This window comes from Zootermopsis nevadensis, unplaced genomic scaffold (genome assembly GCF_977971745.1).
Source record: "Zootermopsis nevadensis isolate Lab colony 2312 unplaced genomic scaffold, Znev_1.0 Znev_ptg000021l, whole genome shotgun sequence".
Classification (NCBI taxonomy): Eukaryota; Metazoa; Arthropoda; class Insecta; order Blattodea; family Termopsidae; genus Zootermopsis; species Zootermopsis nevadensis.
In genome coordinates this window covers 21,630,684-21,653,981 of record NW_028259153.1, presented here as the reverse complement: position 1 = coordinate 21,653,981, position 23,298 = coordinate 21,630,684, and the positions used below count along the sequence as shown (strand labels likewise).

The 23,298-nt window shown below is 36.3% G+C and overlaps 1 protein-coding gene across 1 annotated transcript; it reads left to right on the top strand.

Annotated features, from left to right (window-relative positions):
* Window positions 1-116: 116 nt before the first annotated feature.
* LOC110830145 (uncharacterized) lies at window positions 117-18,125 on the top strand. The gene is made up of 19 exons (XM_022064675.2): window positions 117-459; window positions 1,271-1,393; window positions 1,643-1,754; window positions 2,632-2,770; window positions 2,982-3,077; window positions 3,336-3,532; window positions 3,824-3,952; window positions 4,784-4,901; window positions 5,170-5,322; window positions 5,470-5,632; window positions 6,282-6,507; window positions 6,830-6,986; window positions 7,432-7,674; window positions 7,818-7,937; window positions 8,783-15,425; window positions 15,657-15,826; window positions 16,752-16,931; window positions 17,141-17,511; window positions 17,932-18,125. The coding sequence occupies exons 1-19, from the start codon at window positions 312-314 to the stop codon at window positions 17,987-17,989; spliced, it is 9,546 nt and encodes a 3,181-aa protein (XP_021920367.2). The 5' UTR covers window positions 117-311; the 3' UTR covers window positions 17,990-18,125.
* Window positions 18,126-23,298: the final 5,173 nt, after the last annotated feature.

Here is a 23,298-nt window from a genome sequence, read left to right as displayed (position 1 = left end):
ATCGACCCCCAAACACTGTACCTATCACAGCACGGGTTACATTCAAAAACTAACATCTATGGTCTCACACAAAGAATTGTGTCCTCACAAAGTCTGAATGTTTAGTCTGTGTTCGTCCATAACCTGTGGTGTATAGGGTAGGTGATTTGAATAAATTGCATCCAATGAAAACGAAGTGTGTATGATTTGAATTTGTGCAACGGACGTGTATTGATTGGGGGTTATGATGTTGTGAAGGCTGTGATAATTGTGTTTGGAAGTGAAAGGCGTTGATAACAAGTTATATATTTTACTGTTGTAACGTTATAAAAATGTCAGCCGAAATAAAAGTTGCCATTAAAGTCCGCAATTTAATAGAGAGAGAAGAATCGGAAGGTTTAATTATTCAGTGGGAAGTAAAAAATAATTCAATCTTCCAAAAAGATAGTGCTGGAAAATTAAAGGAGTGTTATTTATTTGGTAAGTTTCTTAATTATATGTCAAGCAATGTTTTTCATATTCTTAGACTTTTTGGTACTGTTTTGGTGAAGTTAATCTGACAACACAGTCGTAGTGTTGTGAAGAAAGATTTCACAATAGTGACATTAGTAATTTATCGTTTTTGAAACACGCCGAGTTTTATAGAAAGTGTTGTCAGCCATACTTATGGCATGTAATGCAACTGTATAGCATGTAAAGTTACAATACTATTGCAGGAAAAAGATATGAATTGTCTAAACCTGCCTGAATGTAATTTCTGGGTGTCTTGGAACCTGACATTCTAGAACTTTTTGGTCATATACAAAAATCATATTGTGAGATTTGTGGTTCTCATGGTGGCCAAACCTGAAGATGGCCGTCTTCTGGGTTGTTCCACCAAGTATCTTGGTGAAGATTACCAATGTTTCATAGGTGCTTGTTGCCTCTATCATCATGGATCCTCACCCTGATGATGGAGACAGCAAGCATCTTTGAATGCTAGCATGCTAGGTGAGCATTCTACTACTGCCAGACATGGCCCTGACTTTAACAAAACAAAAGTCATTGCCAACATCATCATCAGCTACCATCAAGTTATTCAAACACACACAACTTCTACTATGAAGATGGTTACAGGCTAAGCAAAGCCTGTCTTCATATGTTTCCCTCCAAACCACTGACTGTAACGCCCTCAAAATGGCATGTCCACCATCACCTCTCACTTGTATAGATGGTAAAGTTTGAAGAATAGTAAGTGCCTTTGCATTAATTTCAGAACTTTTTTGTCTATCTACTTTCTTACATTTTTCAGATCATGTCTTTGATCCCAGAATTAAGAATTTTGAAGTATTTAACACAATAGCAAGACCAATAGTTGATTCGTCTGTGGGAGGCTTTAATGGTACCATATTTGCATATGGACAGACTTCATCAGGTAAGATAAGTTACTTTAGGTGAAAACATTTTGATGGAATATATACATTAAGGAAATGTGTAAAGATGTGAATTGGATTTACCTGGCTCAGGGGAGGTTCAGTGGTAGCCTGTCATTGACATATTAATGGATCTGTGGGTTTCATAAAAGACTGGAGACTACCTGATTGACTATTAGCTTTTCAAAGAAACCTGTTGTCTGCAGAAGTGTTTATAGTGTTTTAAACTAATTGTATATTTTAATTAATAGGAAAAACTTATACTATGATGGGAAGTCCAGATGAGCCTGGTATTATTCCACTGACAATTCAGTACATATTTGAAGCTGTAAACAAAGTAAAAGGACGTGAATTCTTGCTCAGGTATGAATTAATGGTGCTGTAATAATCTGATTGTAGTTTTAGTATGTATGTAATAACCAGAGGTAATGTAGAATTATTACATATAATCAAAACAAAGATGAGAAGTGTTCTTTGTCATCATATAAAATATTGTTCTAGGTTCAGGTTCTGGGGGAGTTTGAGCTACATTTCATAGAAAAGTGGAAAAATGTATGGCACATAAATTCATAGCATTGTATATTTTTAACCACATCCACATAATAATTTAACATAGGCTTATTAAGAAACATTTTTTTTAAATAATAAAATACTAGTGTAAACATATAGTGAAGTGAACAAATGCACATCATTACAGCTGGTGCTTTTCTGTGGTGATATGCACAGCAGTACACACTACCAGCACCTTTCTTCAAAATATATATAAAATGTTGAAAAATATGTTAAAATTGTTGGACATAACCTCAAAGTACCATCATCTTTTTCTTCTAAAGAAGCACCATCTAAAGTAGTGCAAGTTCTGTGGATGTTGCAACATATAATTATGTCATTACCTTGAAGTTCCTACTGTCTTGATGCTGATTATAGTAATGTAAAACAGTATCACTGACTTGCTCAATGCAACAGTCTTGAACAGGCTGATTGCGTTGTCTGCTGAACAAATGCCGATAAAAGAATGCCATTATAATGTGTTGTTAAGTACAATATTTGCATATGTCTGGATGGTCTTTCTAAAACTCATCACTGGCTTTAGTTTTTGAATTTAGTACAATGTGAATGATAGTTCATGGCCCAAGTACAATTGAATCATGCTTGGTATCAGGAAATATATGACAGCTCACATTCTCTGTTGTTTATCTGCTTTAAAATTTATGTATGTGAATATATATATTGTTTTCAGGGCATCTTACATCGAAATTTATAATGAGAAAGTAAATGACTTACTTGAAAAAGGTAAAACTGGACTGAAACTCCGTGAAGTGGAAGGTAGTGTCATAATTTGTGGTCTAAAAGAGGAAGTAGTTCATACTCCGGAGAAGGTAAAAATAATATTTTATGATTCTTTTCATTGTGAGTAAAAAATATACAATAAAATGTTTTAACATCTAAGGAACAAATTATGTTTTAAAAAAATATGTATTTGTGTTTTTATATTCCTTTTTTGAGTTTAGGTTATTATAGAAGAAATATGTAATTTATCTGTCTGCTTTTTAATTGTGCATATGATGTGAGAAAGGTTTTTTTTAACAGTTTATGCACCTGATGAAGAGAGGAGAAAATATTCGGCGTTTTGGGGAAACAAACATGAATGAAAGAAGTTCTCGATCACACACAATTTTTCGAATTGTAAGTAAATTATGTATTGTCTTTGTTTCTTTTTTAGATAAATTGAAAATATCTGGAAATAAAGAAGTATAATTGGAACATAACAGAATTGTAATAATTTTCTGCTAGCCTCTATCAGTTTTGCTTCTCAAGGACTCTGATTATGAGCATTAGGTAGTTGAATTTAAAAAAATGCTGAATTCAAGTATTTTATTGTTATCGTAATACGCTGTATCTTTTCTTGTAAGTAATCCTGTAATTTCATTAATTTTCGTCTAGATTATTGAAAGCCGTGTACCCAATGAGGGGGAGAATGGTGCCGTTCAGGTGTCGCATTTGAATCTGGTGGACTTGGCTGGTTCCGAACGAGTTGATCAGACGGGGTCAAAGGGTGATCGGCTTAAAGAAGGCTGCTCTATCAACCGTTCGCTCTTCATGTTGAGTCATGTTATTTCGCAGCTGAGCGAGGGACAAGAGTAAGCATTTTCAGTGTTCTATAAGCGAATGTGTAACTTACGTTCTATTACAGGAACTTTTACAACTTAATTTGCTGGTACTTTTTAACTGGAGTCCTAATATTCAACCAAATTCTGAACCAGTTCAGTTTAGGTCACACCCTGAGATCTGATGATCAATTTTGTTATTTTCTAAAGTATGAAGTCTGTGTAGTGTTCATAAGCATTTTTGCCTTGAATGGGTAACTGAGAAAAAAGTTGCCTATAGTCTGTCCTATCTTTAAGCTTAAATATTAACCAATTGCATTGCAGTCAATACGTGAGCTTCCGAGACAGCAAACTTACGAGAATACTTCAGTCGTCGCTTGGGGGGAATGCACATACTGCTATCATTTGTGCAGTTACTCCAGCTTCTATAGAGCAAACTGCAAGCACACTTGGGTAAGACGCACGCAACAGAAATTTCTCTGTGATTTGAACTATGATTATTTCATCTCGTGAATCACATGCTTTTATTTTTAATTGTGGAATTGTGAAAGCCGTTTATGTATTTAATGCATTCCACTCTGGTATTCTACACCAGTGGCCCCCAATGCAGTGCCCTCGTGGGGGCCAAGGCTTTTTTGGGTGCCCTTGTTGTTACAGAAAGAGGTCATACTGAATAATGAAGGCCGTTCAACCACGAACATCATAAAATCAAAGCGCAGATCTCGACTTACTGACGCCTGTCTTGACGATCATTTGCGAGCAGCAGCAACAACATCCTACACTCCCAAATTTGAAAAACTGGCCGATGAAATGCAGCGCCAAACATCGCACTAACTTCCCACTTGAGTAATAATAATTGTACTTATAAAACTACGTATTTTTGATCGCGCGGTTTCTTGTATCATTAAACGTCGTGTTGTTTTGTGTATTATTTGGTGTCCATATCTTATTTGTCCAGAGAAGAGAAAATTTGGCTTTGTTAATTGGTTGGTGCCCGCCACGATCTCATAAAGTCTCAAATGTGGCCGTAGGCACAAAAAGGTTGGGGACCACTGGTGTACACATTTCCGGAACCTAAGTGTCTTTGCATAGATAAATTTTTACTCAAGTTTGGTCTGGAATCTGGGGCTCTGAATGAGGTCTGGCATCTTACCAAAAGATTGGAAAATCTTGTGTTAAAACGTTTCCAGAATTAATCAGTAGTTTGGTTAAAGGCCTCCGTGTAAAATTCTGTAAGCCGCCATTTCCACTCCGCTAACTAGACATACATTTCTTGTTTCATAGTTTTGCATCAAGAGCAATTCGTGTCAAGAATAAACCACAGGTTAATGAAGTGTTATCTGATGCAGCGTTACTCAGACGCTATGCTCGACAGATTACTAAATTACAGACTGAACTGGAAGTAAGTATAATTTTTTTCAGTGTATGTGATGCGCATCATGAATTGTCAGTATCTCGTGTATGATCAGTGCTATATTAACATGTTTTTTCACAAAATATTTTCTTGTTTGTGAGTACTCTAGGGAAATGAAAATTGTGTGGTTTTAATTATAACAGTATGTTTGTTCATCCATTGGCTGATGTTTGAATATGTACTCCTACGGGTTAGATTTGATGTAGAAGTTAGTTCACTGTGATTTTGAAGAAAGAATTGTTATTGTTTCTTCCAGAAAACAAAAAACACAAACAGAATCGATGAAGTAGAAGAAATAGAAAGCAAACTGCAAGAGCAACAGCGACACAACGAACTTCTACAGGAACGAATAGACCTTCTAAAAGAGAAGCTGATTGGATGCGCTGCAACTGACACTATAGCCATGGATGTAAAAATCTTTTCTTTAAGTCCCCAGCCTCCCCCCCCCCCTTCATTTACAATTTTATATATAATATTTCAGTTATAAATACTTTAAAATATAGGAATCTTTAATTATGTTTAGAACCTCTTTTGTAGTTTGTGTCATTTTACACAGAAAAGAAGAGAACTTCGAAGGAGGACTTGGTGTGGTCGCGCTTCTCGAAAATCTGTATTTCCTAATATGCCCCTTGAAACCGTCGATGAAGGGGCAACAAGCATGTTGCCAGTCTTCAAACAAGAATATCTGTCTTCTTCAATACAGGAGCTGACAGGCAATAGTAAGGCTATTGATATTTTACATTGAGTATGCATATACATAGATGCATAACTCACGCTAATATTTGTGTTAAAAAATTAAATATAGTATTAGTTGTTAACAAACGACTATATTTGTTTTAACTCATGCATTTCGCAATGGTCACAAAATAAGCATTTATATGTTGCAGTAATCGTGAAAGTTTCCGTACCCTAAGTGAGTTACGGACAGAATTTCTTGTTACATCTTGGTTTTTTGTGTTTTCTATGCTCAAAATACATAAAGTAAGAGCATAATGAGAAGTTCATGTTTGTATGTCTGCGTACTCACCACCTTCCATGTTTTATCTCTGAACCTATGTAGTGGATTTAAATAAAATTAGCACCCTGATGATGGAGGAAGTAAGCTCCTCTGAAGCATTGGTCAGTATCTGTGAGACTGCGTGGCGCAACATCCCAGAAGGCAGCTATGTTCAGAAGTTAGATTTTAATGTGGCTGTAAACATGAAGTTAAGTGTAATTATATGCCACTTCGAGAAAGATTATATGAGTTTTGTGGTATTGAATTGTGTGAAGTTGTATTCTTTTTTCTTTTTTTATCTCTCTAAATGAAAGGTAATTTGCAGATGAATTTTATCTTAATGTACGTACATTTAATTCATTTGCTTCCAGCATTCTTCGAAACGCCATTAGAAGAATTTGAATTGCAGCTAATGCATGCCGAAAGTAGATTGTCTCAAGACAGTATCGTATCACCTGAACGTCCATCTTGTAATATCACAGTTCGTAAGGGTAAAAAACAGCATGTCACGTTTGAAGACCAAGCTGAGTACACTGGATATCAATCCAAGGACACAGTAGAAATGGGTTCCCAAACAGATGCTTTTCCCATAAATTTGTAAGTATAGCAGAGCCGAAGCGTGGCATGTGTTGAAAACGTGCAATTAATTTAGAATAAAATATTAGATAAAATAAAGACAAACTTCATTTTTCAATTCGCAAAACATTTACACATGTAAAAAGTAAAAGAATTTTCTGAAAAAGGTAGCTTGTTCTTCCATGATGTCCGTAACCTCTTTTTTTTGAAAAATACTGTATTGAGAAAAGCACCTTGAATTACAAAATATTTTCTGATTGGAGAAAGATATGTAGAAAGTATTTTTACTGATATTGGATGTTATTCTGAGCATATTTAATAATTTCAATAATTTGTATTTCAGTTCCAGCCATTCAACTGACACACTACAAAGTAATTTTAATGAAACGCCCCCTCGTGTTCTGAGGGAACGTATCAAACACTATCAAAAGGAATACGATGAGCTCCGAGACTTTACAGTCCTTGAGAAGCAGATATACAATGTTGGCTCTTACAAAGAGGTACGTACAGTACTTCGTGCAAATTCTCATTCTTAATTAAATTATTTGATTGGACTGAATGTTACGTCCGGTGTGAACTGAATTTTATTCATTTTAATTAAATATTGTGTATTTTTTCCTTCCTCCCCTGAATGATATAGGGATGATGTGAAGATATGTGGTAGAAAGTGGTTGTGTGCCCTGTTTTGTATCACCCCATCACTTGCCAGGAGTGATGGGAAAACCATTGGTAGATGTTTCAGAATACCCATTGCCCTGGCTAACACTTGAAACAGTCGGTCATATTTTGAATTGACATGTTTGGGCTTGAGCTAGATAATGCAGAGTAGACGTGGAAACTGTGGTAAAGATTGGAAGTAAAACTGACTTCAATGTGCACACTTCCATATTCTTGGATATAAGCTTGATTTAAAATATTACGAGCAGTTGTTGTCGTTTGTTTTAGTTAAATCAACTTGAAACGGAGAATAGACACCTGCAAAAGTCCATCGGTGATCTGGAGGCAATGATTCTCGATGTGAACTGCACCAACTCTAAACTTTCTGGCGAAAACAAGTCCTTGAAAGAGAGACTTGAGAAAGAGTCAGAAAAATGTAATGATTTGACAGGCCATTTTCAGACATTACATGAAACGGAAGCAGCGTTATCAGAAAGGTCGCAAGAAATGGTAACTTTGAAGAAGCAGTTGGTAAGCTTACACAAGTTTGAGAATGATTTTGAAGTACAGTGTATTTTTATATATATCCATTACTTCAACCAACTTCCCCTTTTGTCTTTGCTATTATTGTTTCTCCCCCTGTATAACTATGATGAGGTGATCTCTTTTTGCAGAATATGGCAAACCAGAGAATAAAACATTTGGAAAATGAGAAGAATGATTTTGATATGATACGAGAACTGGCCGAAGGAAATTTAAAAAGGAGGAATGAGGAATTAACTCACAGCTTGGAGGCATGTTTTGATTTGTATTACCGATGTATTTAGAGACTTGGTCACGTCTTAGCCAGAGCTATGACCTGGCCTAATTTTTAAGATTTGGGGTATATAATGGTGTCTGGACTTTGTGTATTTAAGCACAGTGCAGATACAGTAATAACAGATACGTTGGTATTACTCAAATTTGTGTCTGCTAATGTGAGACATGAAATATTTATCATTTCCTTGCATTCATTTCTCCATCTGTGTGAATGTTACGATTTTGTTCAGGACAAGGACTGGTAGATTTTCAAGAAATATACCTTGGCTGATAACAGTAATGTCATTGTAAATAATCTCACTTTTAATTTAGTGATATTACCAGTAGTAGCGCTTAAGACGCTGAAATGTATTTTTCCACAATAGTTTCGTCTTGGATGTCACCTTTATTTCAGTACTGTCCTATAATCATGTACTTGTTCCCAGAACCACCAAGGGATGTATTTATTTCAAGATACGCCACTAACATACATTTCCCTTAATGAAACCATAAACCTAAAAGTAAATGCCGAAGGGTTTATAATAATTGTCAGATCTCTTTGCAGTCCCTATATATTCACAGTTAAGCATCCAGGCATTTTTTCGTGCACTTGTAGTTTCCTGTGTGCCGACGTAAGACTGGAAGTTTAAATAACTTTTTTTTTTTCAACTTTAGAAGTAATTTTGGCAGAGTAACATGAATTTTATTGTTGATGTTAGTCCTCCAGCTACGTTGACGATAATATATTTATCTCATTGCAAATTTACTTCATTATATAATGTATATGAATTTCAAATCATTGCCATGATTTTAGTGTTTATTTTCAAACATTGTGTTTCAGGATGCATTGATGAAACTAAAAGAACTCCATCAAAGTGGCAGTAATGTATTAACAGACGACATGAATAAACATATCCAGACCTCGAAAGAAGAGGATGATCATGTCGCAGAACTGAAACACAACAGCGAAGAATTGACCGGGATAAGTACGTGTACTGTTGATCTAAACAAATTACAAGATGAAATGAAGGTCTTGAGGGAAGAGAATTCTATGTACATTCAGGAATTGAAGGAAAAGAATACATACCTAGAACAGCTGAAACAAGAAAATGAACAGCTAAAAGTGAATGACTTAAGCGCACACTTGGACAGTGCGAAAGAGGAGTTGAATTCACTGCAGGAAATCAATTTATTGTACGTTGGACAGCTAAAGGAAAAAGATGAACATCTTGAAATGCTGACAAAACTGATCGAAGAACTAAATTCTGAGAAAGCAGAAAGTGTAAAGGACATTCATGACTCAAAAGAAAATAATGTTTGTCAGGTGGAACAAAATGGAAATTTTGCAGAAATTGGCACGTGCACAAGTGATTTTGTAGCACAGGAAGACGATTCAGTGTATGGAGGACACCGTGCATATGTTGAACAACTGGTGGAAAAGGATAATTATCTTGAAATCGCGAAACAAAGTATTGAAGACCAGGATTCTGTAAAAGATGCTGACTTGAAGGATGTAGAACAGTTGCAGGACGAGATTAGATGTCTTGAACTGCTGAAAATGGATAATGAACAGCTGAAGGAACAAAATTTGTTGTACATTGAACAGTTGAAAGAAAAGGATAGAAGTCTTGAAATATTGAAGCATCAGATTGAAGATTTGAATTCCGTAAAAATAGCTAATTTAAAATATGTTGATGAATTGGAAGAGATTGATTTTACTGGGCACAAAGAAATTATTTCGCTCGAGGAAGATAATTCTATGTGCATTGAGAAACCAAAGGAAAGGGATGATTATCTTAAAATGCTGACACGACAAATTGACGGTTCAGATCCTGTAAAGAAATATAATTTCAACTACAATGAACAATTGCAAAAGAAGGAAAAATGTCCTGAGGTGATGCTTCAACAAAATGAACTACAGGGAACAAACACAGAAGGGCTGAGCGGCGTGCAAGATGACACAAAGTCTGAGGAAGGGGATAATTCCCTTCATACACTGACACAACAGACCAGAGACTCGGATTCTGCGAAAGAAGCTAATTTTAAATGCTTCGAACAACTGCAGGATACATGCCTTGGACAGTTGACACAAGAATTTGAAGAGCTGAAGGGAAGTTTATTAAACACTCAGGAGATGAGTAGCATTCGAGATGAAGTGAAGTCTGTGGTTGAAAATAATTTGACAGGTAATGAACAATTGAAAGTAAAGGATGAATGCCTCGAATTGCCGGAAAAGAAGATTGACCAAAATATAGAACTAAGTATTACAGAAAGGAAACGGAATGAAGAAAATTTGTTCCATGCTGAACAGTCGAGGGAAATCAGTAACCATAATGAAATGCTGAAACATCATATTGAAGACTTGGACTGTATGAAAGTAGCTCATATCAAATGCATTAATGAACTGAAGGAAAAAATTATCAGTTTGCACAAGGAAATAAATATGTTGAAAGATGAGAATTCTGTGTATATTAAACAGCTGAGAGAAAAAGATGACTATCTTCAAGTTCTGACGCAACAGATCGAAGAACTGAATTCAACAAGAGAATCTGATTTGAAGTGCTCTGATGAATTTAAAGAGAATAATATTAAACAGCAGGATGAAATTGTTTTCCTAAAGGAAGAGATTTCCAGCTACCTTGAACAGTTAAAGGAAAGAGATAATCATTTTCAAACACTAAAACAGCAGATTGAGGACATGAATTCTGTAAAAGAATTTAATCTGAAATGTATTGATGAATTGAACTTAAATAATATCAGATTGCAGGAAAAAATTAATTGTCTGAACGAAGAGAATTCAATGTACAAGGAACAAATTATGGAAAAGGATAATAATCTTGAAACGCTGCATCAGCAGATTAGTGCCATAGGCTTTGTAAAAGAAGCAAATATCAAGCAAATTAATGAATTGAAAGATTTCAATGTGTCTGTGCAAGAAGAAATGTATTCCATGAAAAACGAGAATTCTACGTACATTAAACAGTTGAAGGAAAAAGATAATAATCTTGAAGCACAAAAACAACAAATTGAAGACTTGAATTCTGTAAAAGAAGATAATTTGAAGTCTGTTGATGAACTGAGAAAGAGTAATGTCGGAATGCAGGAGGAAATTGATTCCTTGAAGGAAGAAATTTCTATGTACAGTGAACAACTGGCAGAGAAGGATAATTATATTGAAACACTGAAACAAGAGTTGAAGGCCCTGGACAATGTAAAAGAAATTAATATCAAATACACTGACGACTTGAAACAGAATTACGTCAATGTACAGGATGAAATTATGTCTCTGAAGGAAGAAAATTCTGCGTACATTAAACAGTTGAAGGAAAAAGATAATAATGTTGAAGCACAAAAACAACAAATTGAAGACTTGAATTCTGTAAAAGAAGATAATTTGAAGTCTGTTGATGAACTGAGAAAGAGTAATGTCGGAATGCAGGAGGAAATTGATTCCTTGAAGAAAGAAATTTCTATGTACAGTGAACAACTGGCAGAGAAGGATAATTATATTGAAACACTGAAACAAGAGTTGAAGGCCCTGGACAATGTAAAAGAAATTAATATCAAATACACTGACGACTTGAAACAGAATTACGTCAATGTAGAGGATGAAATTATGTCTCTGAAGGAAGAAAACTCTACGTACATTAAACAGTTGAAGGAAAAAGATAATAATCTTGAAGCACATAAACAACAAATTGAAGACTTGAATTCTGTAAAAGAAGATAATTTGAAGTCTGTTGATGAATTGAGAAAGAGTAATGTCGGAATGCAGGAGGAAATTGATTCCTTGAAGAAAGAAATTTCTATGTACAGTGAACAACTGGCAGAGAAGGATAATTATATTGAAACACTGAAACAAGAGTTGAAGGCCCTGGACAATGTAAAAGAAATTAATATCAAATACACTGACGACTTGAAACAGAATTACGTCAATGTAGAGGATGAAATTATGTCTCTGAAGGAAGAAAACTCTACGTACATTAAACAGTTGAAGGAAAAAGATAATAATCTTGAAGCACAAAAACAACAAATTGAAGACTTGAATTCTGTAAAAGAAGATAATTTGAAGTCTGTTGATGAATTGAGAAAGAGTAATGTCGGAATGCAGGAGGAAATTGATTCCTTGAAGAAAGAAATTTCTATGTACAGTGAACAACTGGCAGAGAAGGATAATTATATTGAAACACTGAAACAAGAGTTGAAGGCCCTGGACAATGTAAAAGAAATTAATATCAAATACACTGACGACTTGAAACAGAATTACGTCAATGTAGAGGATGAAATTATGTCTCTGAAGGAAGAAAACTCTACGTACATTAAACAGTTGAAGGAAAAAGATAATAATCTTGAAGCACAAAAACAACAAATTGAAGACTTGAATTCTGTAAAAGAAGATAATTTGAAGTCTGTTGATGAACTGAGAAAGAGTAATGTCGGAATGCAGGAGGAAATTGATTCCTTGAAGGAAGAAATTTCTATGTACAGTGAACAACTGGCAGAGAAGGATAATTATATTGAAACACTGAAACAAGAGTTGAAGGCCCTGGACAATGTAAAAGAAATTAATATCAAATACACTGACGACTTGAAACAGAATTACGTCAATGTACAGGATGAAATTATGTCTCTGAAGGAAGAAAACTCTACGTACATTAAACAGTTGAAGGAAAAAGATAATAATCTTGAAGCACATAAACAACAAATTGAAGACTTGAATTCTGTAAAAGAAGATAATTTGAAGTCTGTTGATGAATTGAGAAAGAGTAATGTCGGAATGCAGGAGGAAATTGATTCCTTGAAGAAAGAAATTTCTATGTACAGTGAACAACTGGCAGAGAAGGATAATTACCTTGAAACACTGAAACAAGAGTTGAAAGCCCTGGACAATGTAAAAGAAATTAATATCAAATACACTGACGACTTGAAACAGAATTACGTCAATGTAGAGGATGAAATTATGTCTCTGAAGGAAGAAAACTCTACGTACATTAAACAGTTGAAGGAAAAAGATAATAATCTTGAAGCACAAAAACAACAAATTGAAGACTTGAATTCTGTAAAAGAAGATAATTTGAAGTCTGTTGATGAATTGAGAAAGAGTAATGTCGGAATGCAGGAGGAAATTGATTCCTTGAAGAAAGAAATTTCTATGTACAGTGAACAACTGGCAGAGAAGGATAATTACCTTGAAACACTGAAACAAGAGTTGAAAGCCCTGGACAATGTAAAAGAAATTAATATCAAATACACTGACGACTTGAAACAGAATTACGTCAATGTACAGGATGAAATTATGTCTCTGAAGGAAGAAAATTCTGCGTTCATTAAACAGTTGAAGGAAAAAGATAATTATTTTCAAACATTAAAGCAACAAATTGAAGACTTGGTTTCTGTAAAGGAAGCTAATTTGAAATATATTCAACAACTTGAAAAGGATAAATATGCTGAAGTCTTCAGAACTGATAATAATGAAAGAAGCTATGATAATGGTGTTTTTACAGCAGAAGTAGATCACTGCAGGAAGGAACTTCCAGCTGAATCGAGCGTAATTGATAAGAGCATTTCAGACATGTCCTATGAGATAGCATCATGCCGAAGGGCCATACTGAAAGAGATCAGATGTCTTAAACCCAATTATGATGTAGAGTCTGTAAGTCAGGTTTGTCTTACAAAGTTATTGAAAATATTACTGAAAGTTGTAATGGAGAAGGAAGAGGAAGTGCTGCACGTGTTCCAAGTGCAGATGGATGAAGTGTGCGCTAAGGCCAGTGACTATGAAAGGGAGTATGCTGATAAAGACAGACGCAAAGATTGCTGGGTTAGAGAGCTTGAGACAGAAGTTGAACGTCTTCAGGCAGAACTGACCAGGATTGAAGAAGAAAATAAGGCATTGAAAATGGATGATCATTTAGATTACATTAAAATCTTAGAGCAAGAGAAAGCTGATTTAATAAAGACAGTGAGACAGTCTGACAGTGACTTGGCAATCATCCAAATAGAGGTGAATAGTATGAATGAGAAGATGAAATCTTGTGACAAAGACGTGGCTAAAAAGATGGAGGATCTAGAATTTCTTGTGGAAGAGAAAGATTCCCTGATATGCCAGCTAAAGGAGGAACTCGAAAGTCAATTAAAGAAGCAGGCGGACGTGGCGGTATTAAGAAAAGAAATTTTTGGCTTGGAAGAAAGCAATGCTGTGCTTAACGAAAAACTGGAGAAGAGGAATAATGACAGTAGTTTGTTATTAGAAAAGTTGGAGGAGCTTCAGTGTGCTGTGTTGTCGGAGAAGAATAAAACACAGGACGTAATGGCAAAATTGGGTTCGTTAGAAACGGAGTTGAAGTCGTTGTCCAGGAAGAACTGTGACCTGATAGAAGAAATGAATGCTAACAAAGAAGTTCATTCGATTTTATTGAAAGAGAAGGAATGCAGTTCTGAAATGACGTTAAATCTTAAAAGAGTTACAGAAGATTTAGCAACGAAGCAAGATGAACTAAATTCAGAGAGAAATCTCCGATGCCAGCTTGAAAAGGATGTGGCCATTGTAGTTAAAATGAGGGAAGAAAGTGGTCAGTTACAGATGCTACAGCTGGAGGACGGGCTACAGAAACAAAAAGAATTAGCTATGAAAAATGAGAATTTGGCTGTTTACATTACAGAACTTAAAGATGAAGTTAAGAAACTTAGAGATGAAAACGTAAGTTTAAGAGCATCTTTTGAAACATTAGTTGCTGAGAAAGATGGCATAAATAGTGAAATAGACGATTTGAAAAAACAATTGGTTATGTGCCTGCAGGAAAAGGCTTCTTTGGCTGCAGATTTCGTTCGTTTGCAAAAATACGTGCAACAGCAGCAAGACGCACTTCGCAATGAAAATAGGAGTTCAATTGACGAGACAGATAATTGCGCCCAGAATCTGCATTCAGAAAGCCAGTCGCTTAGTGCGAGACTGGCTGACGGGATGGCACATGAAAATTCTGAGACCGAATTAAAGAAACTAAAAGAAAAGCTGGAAATCTGCATGAAAGAAAAACTTGCTCTGGACGATGAAAATGAGCTTCTGGTGACTCGAATCCGCGGCCTTGAGAACATGCTGGAAACATATTGTGTGATTAACAACGGTTTGGAAAAATCTAAGGGAGTTCTAGAAGAAGACAAAAGGAGACTTCTGTCAGAGCTTAGTGATTCACACAGAAGACTTTCGGATGCTGAGAGTGAAATACGGGAATTAAAATTAAAATCTCCTGCTCTAAAGGATGGCAGTGTTTCACAAGAAAATAGTATCCTTCATTGCAGTGTAAAAGAACTTCAAACAGAAAATGAAAGTCTTCGAAATAGAAATGAATTATTGTTTCAAAAAAATCAAAGTGCCAACCAAAATATTGCTGCACTTCATGCGCAGTATAGACAATTAGAGACACACCTGGCACAGAGGACACATGTTGCGAAATTATCTGTGGCTACCAACACCGATATTTCAGGTACGGCATATTATATATACTTCACATAAAAAAGTGAACAAATTTGAAATAATAACTATTTGCTGTCTTCTGAAACTACTGATTCTGATTAACTTTGCCATTTGCATCTGCACTGAAAATTTTATGATGAATTTAAGTTTCCACTGCCACATATTTCATCAGTTTTTCCTCCACCTCTCTGTATCTCTTTTTTATTACTATTTTTGTTCTTGCGATTAATTTTTATTGTAGGCTCTTGCCAGTGCAAGGAATTGGGAAAACAAGTCCAGGAACTGAAAGTCATAAATGCGGAGAGGAATAATAGAATTGGGATTTTGGAACTGCAGGTTAAAGCAGAAGATTTTCCACATCGGCAGAAAGTCAAAGAATTGCAAGATAGTCTTTCGTTCTACCAGAGCAAGGTGAGGGAATGATTATTTAATGAAATTAAGGTACATTACAAGATCATCATCATCCTTTCCCGTATTAGGCCGCGAGGCCTGTTACGGTCCTGTATTTTCTGTCCATCTCTTCTGAGGTCGGCCGAGAGATCTTTTCCCAGCAGGGCGGTATTTCAAAATTGCCTTTGGGAATCTACTGTTGGTCATTCTGTCCACGTGATTTGTCCAATTTTGTTGATGTTGCCAAATGATGTTCATTGCAGGTTCCTCAAGTTTGGTGTATCCCGCAGTTCTTCTCACGAATCTCGTTTCGCAAGCTGTTATTCTGCTAATATCCTGTTTTTTTAAAGTCCAAGCTTTGCTTCCATACGAGAGGACAGGTCTCGCGAGAATGTTGTAGAGGCATAAGTGGGTATGTTTCTGAACATGTGAGGGCTCAAAGACATCGATAATACCCATTGTTTTCGTGTATTCATTAATTTTTTGTGAAATATCCCTTTCGTCTTTAAAGGCTAAATTATATCCCAAATAATTAAATTCATTCACCCTTTCCAGAATTTTATTGTCTAGACATATTTACATTGCAAGATAATGATATAAATCATTGTTATGTGGTACATCAGTATGGCTGCCCCATATAGAAATCTCAGTACCAAGAAATTTCAAATGCGTATGAGGTTACCAGAAGTTTTTGTGAATGTTTTATGCGATGGAAATGATACTACTCAGTTATTTGGCTTCAATGTTTTCCTGATGAGTAAAGTTGCAAACAATATGTAAGATTTGAGGTTTTCACAGCGGTGAGTATGAAGATTTCATCGCCCTGATGACGGAGGCAGTATGACCTCTGAAACGTTGGTTGACATTGACCAGACTACACAGCGCAACAACCCAGAAGACAGAAATCTGCGAACAATAATTATTCTTGCATTTCTTTCTTACACAGAACATGGAGCTTAAGACAGACTTACGCCGGTTGCACAAAATTTTAAAACATTCAGAACAAATCTGCGACAGCTGTAGAAAGCGAAATTCTGTCAAACCGAAACACGTCGCTATACAAACGGATGAAGTCAAGGATGAAGATTTCTCAATGGCTGGCGGTGGTGGAAGCGGAATTATAAGGGTGTGTATTCTGATTCACAGTGAAGCAGTGTTTTGTTATCGGTTGTCGTACAGGCAGAAATTTATCAGTGGTAGCATAAAATACTAAATCTGTATGAATCAGGTCTGTCTCATATAAAATGATAGCTGCATGGAAACTGTTCCTGATGTTTGATGATTATGCATTATTATGTTATTTCTTTCTCCGTTTTATTCCCTTTCACGTGACAGGAGGACCAACTGATGAAGATGCGAATTAGGATCCGTGAACTGGAAAGCAAGAATGAAATGCTCAAGGAATTATGCAGATCAAGACGGCAACGAATTTTAGAGCTGGAAGAGATGCTGGAGGTTCATCTTAGATCGCGCGACAAGAAGAAAGAGCATGTATCAGAATTGAGAGACGTGCAGGTAGTCGAGAGACCGAGTAATCGTGCCGATTCATTGAGAGACGCGGGACAGGTACAACGCAGCCAGGAGTTCGGCAGCGGTCCGGTTAATGTCGCGGCTGGTAATAAAGAGAACTTCCTAGAGAGTCACAAAGCCCTAATGAGACAGAGGAGAAATATGTACAGCAAGAACTATAAACCTGATGTACGAAGGTAAGTTGTTGGTAATGAATCGTGAGGTGACAGACCTATTCTCCGTAAAAAGTTCCTTGCATCGAAGCCTGTGGCATGTCATTAATTTAATAAACAGTTTTTAGGACGTGGACATATTAAAAGAATGGTGTGTATGTGTGTGGAAGGTCAAAAGAAATCTTGCATCATGTGTCGGGGAAATAATACTTATAGTTGCGGACCGCTGTTTGCGTACTTTACAGGAACGAAGGGTTAGAATTTGATGTTATAAATGTTGCTAAACATTTCCGCCAAATCTAAAGAGCTAGATTTGACGCAAACCACAACAGCGGTCCTTATTTAAAGTGTCGAGGATTTTGTAGTTATTTTTGAGGTTCGTAATGTTGTCTCCATTGTACAGAGAAAAGTTTTCATTGCTTGTTTTGTTTTTGTCCCATACAGGCCCTTGAACGAGAATATCTCAGGTATTCAAGATTCGGACATTTCTTTCGAGGATTAAATATTAAAGACCTACTTCTTATGCATTGACATCTAACATTTTCATAATTCTAAGTGATATCTTAACATATATATATATTTTATGTACAGTTCTGTCATTTTTTATGTCTCAAATAAAAATTGGTTTTAGTGTTAAACTTCATGCATTTTCTCAACTATTTCTTGGCTTAAATTTTTGAGAATGTGTATGAGTGTTATTGTTATATGGTGACTTGTTTCAACTCATCTTCAGACTACATGGTGCAATAACCCAGAAGACAGCCATGTTCTTAGTCATTGCAAAGAGAACCTCAAATCTAGTGTTTAACTAAGACATTTGTACAGGTTATCAGACAGTTGGATGAAATTTGTTGGATTTTATGAAGATATAACTAAGTGTTTTTTATATTTATAGGCCCTCAGATTCGAACTCTGGCTACTTGGATTGCTTTCTGTGAATCTAGAATTTTTGTTACTTCACATTCATTTCTCAAGTTTAGTTTATGTACGGCCTGCAGTTCATTTATCAACAGATGGGGTACATTTATATACTCTTTATATTATTTATTTATAGTAACGGGATCATTGCTGAACATTTATTGCCCCATACTACGCTCTTAGTTGTAAAGGGTTGGGTGGGGGTGGTCTTACGCCCGCAATGCATCGTCGTCATTTGTTTCGCGTGTCCGTTCTATGACGTCACTTCTTGTTATGTGTTGTGCAGTGGTGGTTTGTCTGTTTGATAACCTTCAATATTGCTTTACCCCACAAAATAACATGTGTTAATTTTATATTATAAAGACACTAATGTACAGTATATAATAGTGTAATTATTCTCTTGGTTTGCCCTTTAACATTCTTGTTCCTCGCATAGCAGTGGATGGTACGTAAATTCTAATATATTTGAAACAATGATTGGTCGTGGCTTATTTTAAGGCGTTGCATCGGGGTTTGAAACAGCGGACAACTAAAATACAAGATGGTCGTATTCTGGGTTGTAGCGCCATGTAAAGTGGAAGAAGTTTGCCAGTGTTTCAGAGGTCCATGCTACCTCCATTATCAGGGTGATGACTCGTCTTCGGACTTACCGTCTTGAAAACTTCAAATTCTGCCTTATAATTTCGAATTTTTAAATCAGGAACGCACTTTGACGTCTGCGTGTATAGTGTCTGATTTAGTTTTGAATGCTATATAAAAAATATTTTTTTACTGTACGCCACTGGATATCAGTTGCATTGGTTGACACTGACATCTTCTGGCCTGAGGTTAAGACAATGCGATACGACCAATCGCATTTGGAGTCGTTGCGGAACCAGCGGGAGGGATAGATGTGTTTCTGCCTGCTTGCCTGTCCTGCAATTTTTGTGTATCGTGTAATGTGTTAATACATCATCCAGTATCGTAAGTTGCATCAACTAGACGATTTGCAAGAATTGTTTATTTATGGTTCAGGAACTCATTAACATTAGTTTGTTGTTACACCGAGTTGGACATTTAGTTAAAAAGATTTGTGTCCATTTTGGCATTTTTTTTGTCGTGATACGAAACTAACAAAGTTCGTAGCTGTGTGTTATGGCAGAAACATGAATATTAAAACTAGCGTGAATTGTAATATGCCCGAGATTATTATAGAAATGGTTTGTAAAGTTCGTAATCAAGTTTCATCATCAGACGTTTCGGTTGGTTTGTCTGTTGCAAATCATAAATTATGTAATTAAAGCTATACGATTAGTGTAAATTAACCTAATCGATTCTTTGTAAAATTGTAGCCATTTTGAATCCTTTGTCATTGGTTGTCCATCCCTCTAAAAGTAAAGTAAAGTTTGTCCCACTATACGCCATGTAGGCGTTTGGGGTGAGTGGAGGTATAGCTCCTCTCTTCCTTGACCTCGGCACTAGATGGGGGTGATTGGTCAGCATCACGCCCCGGCCGGCTTTACCCCCGGGAAAGGACCCCGGTACCCATTGTAGAGGAGGCTGAATTTCACTCGTAACCTATTTGGTTCGAATCCCGACCTGCTACTTTCTATCTTTACTGAACTTTTCGTGGTTTTATTCGATTTAATTACGCTTGAGTGGTCACGATAGCTTCCTTCCAATTTTCAGTGCATATATTTCATTTCTCGACACTGCATAACCTCTTAATAGTTATTACATACACACAATAGTCTGTATGCAACATAATAAGCTGTCTTCCATTGCAATAATGCGATTTCATTGGTGACCAATAACTGAAATTTTTTTGGCTTGTTTATTATATTACAAATTTTCGCTTGTCAATGACAAGATGCTATATCGGCCTGTTGTTTTAATGCTTTGCAGTTCCTCAAAGTATCCTGAAGAATAACTTTACAGTATTTGGCCCGTTGTGGGCATTTGACGGTGTTGTGTTGAAGACCTGTTCCAAGCGTCATACATGTTTTGTGTGTTCGTATCGGAGCTGCTTGCAACGTATGTTATTATTTTTACAGTTTGAGCGTATAACAAAGAAAAGTATAATTGGGCTCAGTGTGCATTAGTTTTCTTCTGCATACGCGGTCAATGATTTTATCCTTTGTTTGCAGCCAGTGATTACGCGTGTCTAGATGACAAGATTAACAGTGAATTTTCGTTCGGGAGATGGTAACACTTACATAGCATTTGGTCTGGCGTCAGTCTTTTGTCACGTATCGTAACGCGTCTTGATCACGTATTTCGGTTACAGTCAGTTTTTAGTTTAACTTTTATATTGACTGTGTCCAAAATTAAATGATGTCGAAAACACGAAAAGAATAATTATGAATTTGTGATGCTGGGGGCAGTCACACTGTATAAATAAACAATCAAATAAGTTATTAAATGCTTTGAACAGTCGATAGATGTCCCATTTTACGGAAAGCGAAACTTCAGGTCTTACAAACGAAATGCTGCTTCGAAATCGTGTTACGGGCTTTCATGACAGTCTAAACGGAATGTGAATGAAATGTTAGAAATATTGTGACACTAGTAGTGTTTAAAATTATTTCACATTCATTAATTACGTAAACTGAAACAAAATGTTGATATCATTAATATATTAATTAAGATTAAAGGACTGTGTGACATGACGTTTGTTTGTTCAGTACGTTGTTAGATTTCATTCTTATTCTGAAAACGGCAGTGACGTCACGAATATGAAGCATTAAAGTGACGTCGAGTTCGAATTGAAAAATATGTTATGGCAACTTCCACATATGAATTTTACAAATTACCTTCCTATCTTAATAACTAACACTCTAACAAAACTACTATTTATTTCTTCTTCCAGTTTTTTGATTCTTTCCTCATGCATGGCCGGCAAATACTAACATTACATGATTTGTTCATTCATATGTGCCCATTGCCATACTAAACTGCTTAGGATTTTTTTCTAAAAAAAATATGATTTTTCTCTCTTGAAATATCAGTGCGTTTATTAGATTACTTTAATTTTCTTTTCTAACACAGATTTTGAATTAAAACAAACGAAGTTCCATTTCATAAATTTTCTTAGTTATATGCGGTTCGGCAAGAGTTCGCACAAAAGCTACAGTTTATTTCTAACATGTCCAGAAATTCTAAAAACATCGCACTATCATTTTAAAACTTCATCAAATGCCAAACGACAGTCTTTCTACAAATCGTCCTGTTTCGCCCAGGTTTCTTATGGTCTTCTTCAGGAAAAATTATAAATTTAAAACTACGTGAAATGACAGTATTCCTACAAATCGTCCTGTTTCGCCCAGGTTTCTTATGGTCTTCTTCAGGAAAAATTATAAATTTAAAACTACGTGAAATGACAGTATTCCTACAAATCGTCCTGTTTCGCCCAGGTTTCTTATGGTCTTCTTCAGGAAGAATTATAAATTTAAAACTTAGTGAAATGACAGTATTCCTACAAATCGTCCTGTTTCGCCCAGGTTTCTTATGGTCTTCTTCAGGAAGAATTATAAATTTAAAACTACGTGAAATGACAGTATTCCTACAAATCGTCCTGTTTCGCCCAGGTTTCTTATGGTCTTCTTCTGGAAGAATTATAAATTTAAAACTTAGTGAAATGACAGTATTCCTACAAATCGTCCTGTTTCGCCCAGGTTTCTTACGGTCTTCTTCAGAAAGAAGCTAAGTGACCAGTCCATCACAACCTTCCTTTTATTTTTTGTATGTTTAGAGAAACAAAATATTTGCTTTTGAACAATCCCTTTGCCCTTAGAAGCCCTTTATAAAAACGTGTATTACATGAGGCCTACGCTATTTTAACGAGTAGGCCTAAGGTAGCTTCACGATATAATTTATTTGTTTTCCGAACGGACGCATTTGTGCATAATTCTCAAGTCAAAGCACAAAATTAAGAAGCAGCTTATCTCTGTGGCAGGCAGGCAGGCAGGTTGGCAGTGCGTGGTTCGCGAGTGTCATTTGGACAGGCAGCTTTTTCAAAACAACTGTATAATTGTCTTTTTTCATCACACTGAATTGACTGTCGTAAGACTTTATACAAAATTAGCATTACGTTAATTGTTGCACTATTAATGACATTTTCGCTGTTGATTCAAAAACGGTTATTAATGCAGTGTTACAGACTGATTATATCACGGATTTCAAAGCCCCTTAGAGATCGCATGAATTCGGTATTGTCCGCGGTTCAGAATTTCGAGAATCGACTACGCGTTCGTCTTCACGTTACGTAAGAATAAAGTGTTTTGCTGTGACTTTGTGCGTGTGTTTGTGATAAGTGTTGTGCCATTTCCTTGGATTATCAGCGGCAGACGTCGAACCGGGGACCACGACAAGAGGAGCAACGCGCAAAGAGTAACGTTAAGAAGACAAAAACCAGTGTCGGCCGAACCCCTAGAGTTTGAGGACCCATCCGCTGGAGGATGGGCTGGGTGCTCGCGGCAAATCTTGTACGCCATAGCATCGGCACGGTCTTATCAAAGCAGCCAGGCCCCAGGTTGCCAACGATAACCACGTCGGTCCGTGCCAGGCAACTTGTATTTGACGCGGCGCCCGCAACGACCAAGGGCATGTTAGGTTAAGGTCAAGTTGGCAACCCTGTGCACTTTATACTTTTTTTTATAGTTTGTAAGTGTCCTCCCTGCCCTCCCCGATAGGTGCCCATGTTAGGTCGCGTGAACTTAGCTTTTGTGTCCATGGCGTAATGGACGTTCATTTAGGAGGGTATTTCTGTGTGTGTGTTTTTTTTTAATCACAGGGTGGTCAACTTGACAGGTTCAGTCGGCACGACCAATGAAATCAGTGCGAGGAGGACAGAGACAAAAAAGAACTTTTTGAAAACTCTGTCCGTGAATAACTCGCATTGCTTGGCTAAAGATT